At 42.6% G+C, this 13,845-nt stretch overlaps 1 protein-coding gene across 1 annotated transcript in view; it reads left to right on the plus strand.

Moving 5' to 3' along the window:
• The window catches only part of CP (ceruloplasmin), a 536,222-nt gene that overhangs the window by 103,104 nt on the left and 419,273 nt on the right, over positions 1–13,845 (plus strand). Inside the window, exon 5 of the mRNA XM_069618363.1 lies at positions 13,562–13,816. Coding sequence (XP_069474464.1) covers positions 13,562–13,816 — 255 coding nt within the window. The remainder of the gene's footprint in view (positions 1–13,561; positions 13,817–13,845) is intronic.

The raw sequence follows: 13,845 nt of genomic DNA on the forward strand, positions 1-13,845 counted from the left end.
TTTGGAGTCCTATGGCGCTGTAAATAATTTCTGAGTTCACTGTTGTGTTCAATAGAACTTGAATACCATTTAGGGTGGATATAGTTCAAGCAGTACATGTTTTGGCTGATTTGCTAACTTTGATGTTCTTTTTCTCAGTTAATATTAGTAGGTCAGATAATTCTCCCAGGAGGTTTCTGATGGAGGAGTTTCCTTTGGGGGAGTATGGGCAGCTCAGTCATCTCATTGAGACAGCTTTTTGACTCTCATCAACGTAGGCTTCCTTGTATGTGGAATATAAACGTGATTCTTTCTTTGTTTTTGTTGTGGTCTGTTAATCTAAATCTATTCCTTCAGACTCTGCTAGCAAAGTCGGTAATGTTAATGTGTTTTGTACTTTTCAGATGTTTTTCAGATGTGGAGCACTTGACTTAATGGGTGCATTTTTACCCCTTTTGCTGTTTCCTTCCAAAACTTTGTGGATAGGGGCTTATCTGGAAGATACTACCAGGTCCATTGGTTGATCTATTGATGCAATAGTTTACAAGTTCTTCTGTAAACCTATTGTGCATGCTTGGCCATGGACTTTGTCTACTTATTGACATACGTAATAGAAAGCCTCTGTGAAATGCTTTAAAATGTCTGTTTTTTACTAGTGGTGATTATATGACTTTATTAATGGCATGGAGACACTGTTATACCACCACTGGCCTTAAAACATGTCCTTTTTTCTAGTACTTTATTCTGTTTCGGTTTTAGGAGGCTTTAACAAGCCTGCCTATTTTTGAGGGGAAAGGCCATGTTTCACCCAAATTGTCTCTGCTGTGTGTTGGCTGTTGTGGGTCTTCCCTTAACAAATTATCTTAACTAGGTTCCAGTTTGGTTATGTTTGTGAAGTCCCTGTTAAAAGGAGGGCATCTGCTTCTATGATGGGATGGGTAGCCATATTAGTGTCACATCATCAGAGAAACCTGGGAGTTCAATAAATCAAAGAGTATTTTTTATAGTACTTCATTCCATTATTAAAAATTCTTGCTTTCCATTGTCAACACTAGGAATAATACCAGTGCTGGTGGCAATGAATGACCGGTAGGACAGATTACACCTTGGAGTTTCATCCAGTGTACCCTGGAGACCCCATCCATCTTGCACTCAACTTCACATGGTTTAGCATAAGAATGAGTCCTAGAATGAGAATGTAGAATCTCACGAGAAGGGGGTTCTGAATGTGTCCGTTGCTGGAGGCTATTGATTGATATGGACTGTTGCTACCTATGTGCTTCAATTACGAGATTACGCGTCATTGGCCTTCTGAATTTTCTTTAACAGGCTCATTAAAAAAAATAAAAACATAAATGGCACAGAGAGGCCCACACTCCCTAACATAAACTATTTTCATTATGTTTTTCATTGTGTTTGTAAATTGGTGTATATCATACATGAAAATCTAGGCAGTTTCAAGTTTCCATACTGGTTTAAACCAATTCACAAATATAATTGTAAATGCTGCCCACCATTTATTTGCACAGCAGACAGTATATACATGAGTACCTTTGAAATTGGCCTCATTTATGCAGTTACAAGCACCAGGTGGAATGCATAGGGATTTCAGCATCTACCCCTGCATGGAGATGCATGCTCATTTGATAAAGGGAGTGCATGAAAGAGTTGAGAGCAAACTTTATTCCCCACCCCCCCAAGTCCACGCATCCAAACTGCAAATATCACAGAGATCATAGTTTACTGGTGGAGACCGTGTCTCTGAAAGTACATTACAATCTCAGCCTGCAACAGAATAACAACATTTATAGCAATATGCACTATTAGCTATTGATCAGATTGTTGCATTTGTTCAATTATATGTGAAACGTTGCTTGTTCATTGTGAGTGTGTTTCTGCTAGTTTCCCTAGAAACTGGGCATTGTGTATTCATGTCTGGCAATCGTGCACACTGCCTTGTGGGCAAAGTGGGGTAAGGAGTAGAAAGATGTCCTTAAAGTCTTTGAAAAGATTAATGTATGAGCTGGTAATACCCAAGTGGAAAACTATTGCAATAATCACCCATCAAGATAGGATACTAAAGTGGAAATGAAAAGACTCCTAACCAGCTGGTCTTTATTTGAATATTGCAAGTTGAATAAAGTCTTTAGCACATTCTGATTGGGTAGATTGGATCAGGAAATCTGAGATTAAAGTGCTTCAAGAAATATGGTCACTAGAGCCTACCCAAATGAATGGTTATGTTACAGATGAAAAACAAGACACCTGGAATGCTGAGGGGAGAACATATGACTTATATGACTATCGCATGCCCCGATTTGGGTATTTCAGGAAATATATGTTGATGATGAAAACATACTGGGCCTCATTACGAGTACGGCGGTAGGGGGTTAACGGCACTGGTAAGGATGCCGGTGACATTAACCCCCTACCGCCACATTCCGAGGTCCCTTAGCGGGTCCTACTAGGGCCGGCTGGTTTTACCAGCCGCCCTTAGCGGGACCTGTTAAGGGAACAGGGAGCTAATAACGGGCCCGCTATTTGCGGGCCCGTTATTAGCTCCTTCCCTATTCCCATTGAGCCTTATGAGGGCTCGAATGGGAATGGGGAATGGTTTTCAGAATGGGGACTTACCGGGACCTCCAAGGTTGGAATGACCCGGTAAGTCCCCATTCCGACCACCCGGACCCGGATATTGCAATAATTCCGACCACCCGGACCCGGATATTGCAATAATCACCCATCAAGATAGGATAGTAAAGTGGAAATGAAAAGACTCCTAACCAGCTGGTCTTTATTTGAATATTGCAAGTTGAATAAAGTCTTTAGCACATTCTGATTGGGTAGATTGGATCAGGAAATATGAGATTAAAGTGCTTCAAGAAATATGGTCACTAGAGCCTACCCAAATGAATGGTTATGTTACAGATGAAAAACAAGACACCTGGAATGCTGAGGGGAGAACATATGACTTATATGACTATCGCATGCCCCGATTTGGGTATTTCAGGAAATATATGTTGATGATGAAAACATACTGGGCCTCATTACGAGTACGGCGGTAGGGGGTTAACGGCACTGGTAAGGATGCCGGTGACATTAACCCCCTACCGCCACATTCCGAGGTCCCTTAGCGGGTCCTACTAGGGCCGGCTGGTTTTACCAGCCGCCCTTAGCGGGACCTGTTAAGGGAACAGGGAGCTAATAACGGGCCCGCAATTTGCGGGCCCGTTATTAGCTCCTTCCCCATTCCCATTGAGCCATATGGGGGCTCGAATGGGAATGGGGAATGGTTTTCAGAATGGGGACTTACCGAGACCTCCAAGGTTGGAATGACCCGGTAAGTCCCCATTCCGACCACCCGGACCCGGACACGTAATGAGGCTCACTGTGCGGACAAGGTAAAAGCTGTAATGTTTCCTAATCATTATCAATTTCTACAATTTTTGCAGCTGATAAATGCACGGGTAGCTTCGAGAGACTTTTGCCGCTGGTCTCAAATTTGGATGAGTTCTGTGTTCTTTGGAAGCCTCTCTGCTATATAGCTAAAGGATATTCTAATGCAAAAATTAGACACATCACTTGATATGTGTAGGTATTTTTCATGATATTAGATGGATGTAACATACCCCCAATTGTCACTAAAAAGTTGAAATGGTACAAGGTGGGTAAAGCATTGCTGGAATATACGATGATAACAGGAAACAGCACAATACATGGATACAGATCCTTTGATACCCCGGATGCACCCATCTATGTTTTGAATGTGGCTGTATCCTAAGTAGACTGTGCACTGGTAAATCAGGATTCATAGAAAATAGTTGTAAATTCTGAGGTTATCCTAAGGAATGTGATCAGAAACATATTGTCTCACAATGGGAGTTTAGATCATTCTCCTAGCATGGCTGATAATGTCTTGCATTCCACGAAAGTAAGAATCATGAGGAATAAGATAGTTGCTAGTATTTGAACTCAGACATCTCTTACAGAAATAATCATATAGGCATGTTAATGTTTGGTGAAGGCGACAGGCTCTTCTCAGCTCAATCCTCAAAGAAGGAAAAGGCTAGAAGCAGGAGAGAGGTCATTGGTTTGATGAAGAGTATTGGCAAATCAAATTAACCATTTTCACTGAAATCAAAACCGAGGAATGAAATATAGAACAAATTAGATCAAACCAAAAGGGATACAAAGCTATATTGTGAATGAAAGAATTCACATATCTGGACACCCAGCGGTGAGATCTCTTTTTTTAAGACTGCTATCATTGCTGACAGGAAGTCGATCAATCACCTCAGAAATATATGCTATGCTGTGGACTGAATTTTTTGCCCAGTTATATGAAGCTGACAAAGACCTGCCAATAATAGGCCTCCGAATTTAGGAGCAAGCTTCAACTCACCAGAATGTCCTATTACTGTCGCAGAGGCAGTAAGGTGAATTGCGATGCAATGAACATGAAGTGTTACTTGCCCAGAATGACATCCAGACAGATTTTGACAAACTGAATGTAAAGGTAAGGGGTGCAGTCCGTGATAAACCAAACCCTGAAGATCCCTGATTGTTTGAGGTTAGTGGATATAGTCCCAATTTTTTAAAAAGCATCCAGAATGACTGCAAGCTGCTATTGACCAATATCACTCTGCAACGGTCATGCTAAACAATTTGGGATGATACTTTACAACAGAGTCAAGGAATGGGTACAGAGAGAAGGGATATCGTCACCATGCTGATTAGGTTTTAGACTAGAATGTAGAACAATAGAATAGTGTTTGACTATACATGTACCCCTCACCAAGTACCAGATAATCCGGAGTCAAACGTTTTGTGAATGTAAGTTCACTGTTTGACCTAGTTAATCAGAGCAAGCTCTGGACCCTGCTTAGTAACCTGGTTATCCTGAACAACCTTTCATCATGTATAATGATTCTGTACAATAATAGTAAGGCTTAGCGAGATTTGGCACTCATGGACAGTGCACAGTATTTTGAGGTTTCAAGGGATGTGCAACAAGGTTGTGTTTAGGCACCCTCGTTAGTTATAATTTACATCAACATTTTAGATCGTGCACTGGGGCAATAACTAAGGATGTACTCAAGATAGGATCCCAACATGCACCCTTATTGGTGTATGCAGACAATGCTCTCATCCTAGCTAAAAGAGAGACAGCGCTATTCAATTTGCGGAGGGCCTTTGAACAGAGTCGTTAAGATTTAACTCTCAGAAACAATTCAGGCAAAAATAAAAATAATGTTAGTACGCCATGGCAGGAAACTGAAGCTTAAGTTCCAGGTAGGGGATCACCAATTAGAAACTGTTTGTACATTTGATCAACTAGGAGCCAGCTTTCAGATAACCTTAGTAGGGCCGGCCACTCTATAAGAGTTCAACACCATATGTTGTTTGATTGGTGTAAATGAATAGGAAATTTGGGAGTGTTTTAGTGCAAGTATATACATATATATATATATATATATATATATATATATATATATATATATATATATATATATATATATATATATTAAACATTCAAATATATTAGGCAGCTTTGTACAGCATATTAATATGTTGATCTCTGTGGCACCACATAGAGGTATGCCTATCACCACAGTCCATTCATTCCCCAACGCCAACTCCCAATCACATTACAAAGTGCAGAGAAAAGCATGGAATATCTTACCATCTCACCCAAAGCACCAGAGAAAAATGAAGCCAAGTGATAGCAAAAAGTGTCTGTGGTTTGGTTTTAGAAGGGGCCAATTGGGGGGTGGGTGCAGAAGAGTACAGGGAGTCGGGGGAGATGCTGGAGGCAGGGAAAGAATATGCCATTCACTATACTGTGACTACTGTGGGATGGTGTTACTGTACATTATGCATTCTCTCTTTGCATTGCCCTTCCCTGAATCACCAAACTGAAAAAGCTCACAGCACATTTGTCCTCATTACAAGTCTGGTGGTAACCATGCCGGTAAAACTGACAGGTTGCCGCCGGACTTGCATATTTTACCAGCACCTGGCTTGCCGGAAACATCGAGGCATTACAGCACCGGCGGTCCGGGAAGTCAGGCATCGGTAAATGGTAAATCCCCATTCCCATTTGAGTACCATAGGACCCAATGGGAATGGGCACCACGGAAGCACAGGCCCCGTTAATAATGGTGCCGGTGCTTTCGTGAAAGTCTGCCTACCGTGGCTGCTGTGCCCAACGGTACCAGTAGGCTTGCTGGCACCGTTGTTACTGGACCGGCACACTTGTAATGAGGCCCAATTGTCCCTAATATGTGAAACCATCCCACAATAGTGACAGGATAGTGAATGGCATATATATGTGTGTGTTATGGCAAATAGAACAGCCCTGTGTAGTATAAGTTTGGTTTCCCCTGGTTAAGGGTCAGCCAGCTGTGATACATTCAATTGTGAATGATATCAAGGATGTATGAAATGTTTGGTATTGTTTGTGTGATTGTCCAATGATAGTTTCATTTAGAGTTGAGAGTGATCAGCGTAGTAGTGGAAGCCAATGCTGAGACTCTCAAGCAGGTCATGAAGTGGCTTGGTGTAGAGGTAGTAAAGGAGGGGGGACAGAGCAAAGCCTTAGGGCAACCCAAAATTGGCAGGAATCGGGTTGGAGATGAAGGTGCCTCGTTGGAGTTGTGTTGAATGTTTTCCTAGAAATTATACAAACCATTTCAACACTCTAGCAGGTGGAAAGGATGGTGTTGTGGTCTAGAGTGTTAAACACTGCCATTAAATCCCACATGGTGATCAGGGCTCCTGTTTCTTTGTCTATGTTCTGCCTAATACCGTTCCTTGACGTCCGAGAACGGGGTCTCTGTCTGCCCTAGACCAAATCAAGACTATCTCATGCATAGAGGCTTCAATTGGTCTACATGTGCTTGTAGCTTTTTAAGAACTATTTTTTCACTGATTTTTAAGGTGGGTTTTTAAGGTGGGATATGATCCATAACAGTTTTAAATTGTTGTGGAGGAGCCCGGTCCAGAAGGTGGAATTTACAAATTCCTTGATGATTGAGGCTAAAGTCTGGATGTTTTCAATAACAAGGGAAGGCGGCCAGGGTTTATTTGAGCAAGAGGTGGGTTTAATTCCATTCACAATGTCAATGACTTCCCGGACTGTGACTTCTTGTAGCTAAAAGGTTGGGGTGTTTGACTTAGGTTGAGCTTTGCTTGTTGATTGGTAGAGGGTGAAGTAATCTCTGATGGATGGTATCTATAAATTTTCCACCTTTGTCATAGAAAAACCAGCTCTCTAATTGATTTAAATATTTCTCTATATTTAAATCAATTGGTTGCTTTACTGGTTGCTGCTAGTATGATTTGGTTTGATTTCACATCAGGGGTAAACCATACATGTCTAGTAGATGGATGGCAGTTTTTTTTTTATTTAAGTGGTGCTAGGAGGTTGATGGCATTAGTGAGGGTGATATGGTATAATTCAGCAAATAAGGATGGATTGTTTTTTACCAAGGTGTTGTAGTGGCCAAGTTCTGTTTCAACAGTAGGACCCAGGAGAGCCGGTTTTGGGTGTTTTTTGTTCCTAACCAAGATTGTGTAAGGGCTAAAATGCGTTACTTATTCTTTGTGCGGGAGTGTGCACGAAAGTATGTAGTAGTAGGTCCAGTTAACCTGAGTGTTGGTTAGGTTGGTGGGGGTTGGCTTTGCATGAATGATTAAATCCAAGGAGTTGCCCTTGTCATGGATGGGCCCAGTGTGAAGGGGGGCGAGATTTCGGCCCAGAGGTTGAGTGAGGAAAGAGGTGACTAACTAGAGGGTCTTTGGTATCGTTGGCTTGTAGGTTAAGGTCGCCCTAGATGATACGTTTGTCAGTGTGGGTAAGGAGTTCTGAAAGTAACTCTGATATTTGTGTTAAGAGCGAGGGTGTTTTCGAGTTAGGTGGGCGGTATACAGTTGTCAATAATGTGGAAGAGCTACTAGACAATTGAAGGAGTCAAACAAACATTTTTCCAGATGTGGGGTTTCAGTTGTGATTTGCCCAGTGGAGCTACTCTGCCGCCTCTGCTGGTGGGGCGGTCTTCTCTCATTAGAGAAACCTCTGGATAAGTTAGTAAAAGAGTATTGGGGCCAGATGATTCATCCAACCAGGTTTTTAATATGGGGCAAACAACAAGTTCTCGTGATGTGCAGGAAAATGTCTGTGGCATGTGCAGTGTGCCAAATTGGCATTCATAACCACGAGGTGGAGGTATTGGGGAACAGTGGTATTTGTGAATGATGTCCTATTTGGGGACCTGCAGCCAGTGTGGATGGAATTGATGCGCTACTGGTAATACAAGTCGGTGAGCGGGCGAGGCAAATGATAGCAATAGGAGATTTGGCATAGATGTGTGTTTTAAGCAGAGTATATTTTATTTCCAGACAAAGGGGAAGACAGATGTCACAAGAGCAATAGTTGGTGTCACGGGTAAAAACAGAAGGAAGGCATGGTGGAAAAAAGAACGTTAAGAGGGCAATACCTCTAGGTTGAAACAGGCTTTGAATAGGCTTCGAACAGGCTTCAAATAGGCTTTCGCGTAGGCGCTCTGTGCCTACGAAGACCTTTTGAGCCTACAGGTTGCATCTAGATGATGCACAAGTGGTGCTCCGAGCATGGCTGCTGGAGCTGGAGTCCCGCCCTCAGTCGGTATGACACAGCTAAACAGGAGAGGCAGTTCTCTGTGTGATGCTAGTCAGCCTCAGTTGCATGAGTTTAAAACCCACAATATTAGTCAATAAGGCTCATTACGAGTATGGCGGTGCAGGAAAAAAGTGCCAATAACGTTCTGCCATGCTACGAGTTTGGCCCTTGAGTGGGGGATTTACCTCCAGCTTGATGCTGGAGCCAAATACTCCCACTTTCTGCTTTCTGAAGAAATCAGCAAAAGGTGCTGAAGTACCGCAGGCGCAATTACTGCTGCAGCAATTCCACTAAAATCCCCCATGGAGTCCTGCGGACTCCTAATTAATGGGGACTAACACCACCACCAATCTGCCGGACCAAGTGGTGGTAACGGTAATTCCATTGGGCGGTATTCCAGCAGATTTGCCACTGGAAGAATACTGCTGAACTCATAATGAGGCGCATGTGTGTTGCGCTATGCAGACACAATCATTTTTGGAATGAAAGCAGTAAAGTTTCAAATTTCACGACTGAGCTTGTGATTTATGAGCATTTATGAATGGTGTGTGAAAATCAGAAATTATATATTCCTTTTCAATTTACAACACGTTAGCTATAAGTTCCTTAAACAGCAGAAAAATAGTTGTATTTCAGTGAAAACAAGCATTTGTCTCAAGAATATAAAAAATGCATGTAAAATATCTCATTAAAGAGTATTTTGATTGTTCTGATAAGTGTTCAGATAAGCCAAATCCGGCAGTTTACAAAGCGAAAACAAAGTGAAACAGATCTACACGTAATATGTCTACCTTGTATGTGTATTGTCACCCTGGGAGAGGTAGGCTATGTAGTCAGTCCCCTGCGTATCAGGGACACCCACTCTCCAAGTAAATGCAAGGTGGGCTTTAGGGAATATTGGGTTCCATTTCCTACTATTGTGCAGACGGTACTGCACCAAGCACAGAACATCGCTATCACCACAACACGTATGGGAATGTCAGGGAAGGTGAATATTGTTTATTTTTTATTGAATCTGTCAACACAAGGGATATTGTACAAAATGTGCAGGTGCATCGTACATGACATGCAGTTCGGGAAATGTGCTTCACGAGGAGCTAGAATGAGAAAGATTAGTGTTACAAAACATTGTAGGTTTTATTAGGTTGGAATAAGGATTGTGTGGATCATGCTGGTCCTACAGCAGATTGAATCTAAACATAGATGAAATATATCGCTGACTGATTATAGCAACTCGTTTTTTCAAATAGTTTTCTGCAGAATTCCGTAATGGTGTCATGCAGAATCATGTTGCTGTTATTGAACAATAGTATTATGTTTAATGGATTGTTCACACTGTTACTACTCATAGTACAGCTACGAGTACCCCAGGGGTTTCACCTTAGCTGTCCTGCCTCTCTTAGGGGTTAAAGGGAAGTCTAGGCATATGGCTTGGACGAGAGTGTTATTGGAGACAAGCCGGACACTCCAAGTCTGCTGGCAATAAACATCACAACCTGAGCATGGTAAAAGCAGAAGAAAGACGTGTTCAATAGATGGGAAAGGGGTGGCAACAGTCCCTACTCCAACAGGTTAGCTTTATAATTTGACCTCCAAAAGAAACAGACAATCTTCAGTAGGTGTGAAATCAGGCTCACATACTTGCCCTCAAGCTGATCCATATTGGACCTGTAATAAAATCTCTAACTGCTGATGACCTAGAGGATTCATTTCAAGGGCCTTTGCACTATGCACAGGGTTTTCGAGAGCAGATGCCCATTTCACCTACAGAAAAAGCCCCACACTGCATACTGAACATGGTCTTTTGCTTCAACAAGTCACCAAAGATCAAAAGCAAAAAGAGCAGCACAACCCTTTTGAAGTACATGGCCCAAAATCAACGGATGTCCTCAAGCCAACCGTAAGACTCTTATCAAACTATCTCACCTTCAGGAAGTTGCTGAAAACTGAGCACTCTTTTGAAGCATGTGAGTGAATGGGCCTTGAAGCAAATGAGCAAAGCTGAATCCTGCTGATATCTAATCATTTACAATGCCCAGCATATGATAATTTACACCCAACTGTTCAAGTCACAAAAAACCGGCCACCACCTCAGAAGCCAAATTACTGTATGATCACCTTTTTGACATACAAATGCCATATTTATTTGGATCCATCTATTACAAGAATTAATGCATCAGATCTTAAACAAATCTCACTATAGCAACGCATATGTATGGTATACACTGTGCATTTGAGCGATAAAACCTGTGGCTATCCTCTGTCCTGCTGTGAGGTTTGGGGATGCACATCTCTTTGCATTACACTTTTAGTGCCAGGTGTTTCATCTATGGATTCGATTTGCTGCACCACAAAGCAAACACAGCGCATTACTTTGCTGCGGCTTCAAAAACGACTATGGGCCTCATTACGACCCTGCCGGTCGGGAAACAATGGTGGCGTTATAATCGCTGGCACCGTTGTTTCCCGACTGGCTGATTCAGAGTCCTGCAGGCGGGAGGTGTCACTCCCGCAAGGTCTGACCTGGCAGGATTAGCACCACCCGCCTGCAGGCAGACATGGAAACACCGGCTCTGTTATAGACGGAACCTACAGGACTCCATGGGAATGGGGATTTACAGAATTCTGCCTCCGGAATTACCGGGTCACCGGGGTTGTAATGCCCCGGTGATTCCAGCAATGGAGGTGGAATGGTATTACAGGTCCGGCGGCAGCCTGCCGGTTTTTCCAGCACGGCTACCCCCGGACTCGTAATGAGGCCCTAAGTCTCAGTTGTTTACCTGGAAAGCTCAGAGAAAGGCACATAGCTTCTCATCTCAGTGCCACCCATATTTAATTCCATCTCTTTCCATGACCTCATTTAGAGAGGTGGAATTCACTTAAAAAAAAGCAGGCTGTCTTAGGCCAAGGAACCAACCAAAGACACAAGACGGTTGTAGTTTATTTCCCATTTATATTTTACAAAACAAAGAGATTGTAATAAGGCCTATAGGTCTAACTGTTAATGGTTTTAACACAACAGGAATGCTTCTCAATATACCAGTGCAGAGGCCAAAGGGGAACACAAGCAGGTGAGAGGAACCCTAGTCTAAAGCCGGAAGGTGCCCTGAGTGTAAGATCCCTAGTCTGCAGCAGTTTATAGAAACTATTGTATCACTCTGAGTGATTCATATACACTCACATACACTTCCTGGAAATTATAGGAGTTGCAGGGCACTTCTTCATTGGTTTATATGAAAGGTTCTTCGTAAATATTACACTTTAATAAAACAAATATATATCAAGCTTGGCCCTCCTGGCCATATAGCATGATGACTGATGCTCAATGCCCCAACTCTGCTGCTTCGGGGTGCAAGTCAGAATGGTTGGGTTCTTCCCTTTTCATCCCTGTCTGTCCTGGATGGATAATAGTTATTGTCACGTGCTCCCCCGATTCAGCGGTGGTTCAAATGTCAAGATTGACTTTGATTTCCTTCCCCTTAGGTTTGAGTATTGCGCCGCCAGCAAGTCTTGCTTTATTGTTCCCTTCTTTCAGCTGTGGACTAGCATACAGGCTGGGATTTGTAACAGAACCCCCAGCAGATTGTATGTAGGGGGGTTTTCCCTGCCAAAAGAGAGACTAAGTGACAATTCGAAGTCTGATTCCCCCTCTCCTTCTCCCCGGTAATGTATAATGTACATTACGTTTCTCTTGGAAGCAATACCATGCAGCACAAAACAGTTTATAATCCCGATCCCATGCTTAGAAACCACTTGCTGGTATTAAGCGCATTATAAATGAACAATTAAAAAAGAAATCTCACCTCCGAAAACCTCTCTCTGACATTTATGCTCTTCTCTTCTTGCTTGAGCTTCCCCCTCTCAAGTTCCAATCTTTTCTTTACAGTCCTCTCCTCATCCACCCAACTCCACCATGCCTTCCCTGTGGTCCCTCGTGGGCTTCCTGGCTTCTCTGCTGCACCTCGGTTGGATTCCCCACTCACATGTAGTTCTTCCCTTCTTTCACCAAGTGTATTAGAATTGGTGGTACTTCGAGTGATTACATCTTCCAACTTGTGGACTGCGTGTTCCTGTGTAACCTGCATGTTGTGAGATTCAATAGGCTTGTAGTCCTGATCCTTTGGGTTTCAGTGTCAACGCTTTCTCTGACTAGTATGTGTGGGGTTGTGTGTGATGGCCAGGTCAGCAGGCTAAGGATGGGAGAGAGACTGAGGGCAATCCCCCATATACCATCACAGAGAAAGGCATCACTAACTCTTGCCATTCTCCAGACCCTATGAGTCTCTTGTACCCCTTTCAACAGTTGCTCAAAACTGACTTTGTCACAAGGAAAGGGGAATGGAGTTCAATTTGTGGAAATGCTAATGTCAACAATTTGTAATACATTAAACATTATCCTAAATGGCATATTTTTTCTGTTAAATTTTGTAACAGAATCTTTCAGCGATTCATCTTTCTTAGAGCCACTGGACCGCATTCCAAATATGAAAGTATGCATGCCATATTTCCATGGAAATACCACCAGACTTTGTTACCGTTACTGCCACTATGTCTGGTGGATTTACTGCCTGATTATGAGCCACCATTCGATATGTGGCTAATTTACTATGTCCCTTTTTGGTGTTGAAATGATGGAACCATAACCAGCATGTTGCTCAAGGTCAAACTCAGAATTTGGTAGTGAGTTGAAACTGGTAGTCATTCCATGACTCCCTAAAAAGTGGCAGCAAATGCATGGATTTACCATAAATGCATAGATTTACCACCAAAAATGTACTGCACTGTGGAACCCTTAATGAAGCCCACTGATTCTGCCAGTGCAGTTTCTGTGAGCATAATTTATGAACACTAGCAGCTACACAGATAGGAATTCTTCTGCTGTTGTCTTTGGGAAAACTAAACCATGTGTCTTCTTTCATTTAGCCATCAATGGATATATGTACGGGAACCTCCCAGGACTGACGATGCAATCTGGGAACACAATAAAGTGGCATCTATTTGGCATGGGCAGTGAAGTTGACATCCATTCAGCCTATTTTCATGGCCAAACTTTAACGGAACAGAGACACCGTGTGGATACTATTAACCTCTTTCCTGCAACGCTTGTTGAAACTGTGATGAAGCCCACTACCCCAGGAAAATGGCTGCTCAGTTGTCAAGTAAATGACCACGTGGAAGGTAGGATATCAACTGTTTCTCATCAGTGT

This window comes from Ambystoma mexicanum, chromosome 10, assembly GCF_040938575.1.
Source record: "Ambystoma mexicanum isolate Mex_15411 chromosome 10, UKY_AmexF1_1, whole genome shotgun sequence".
Lineage (NCBI taxonomy): Eukaryota > Metazoa > Chordata > Amphibia > Caudata > Ambystomatidae > Ambystoma > Ambystoma mexicanum.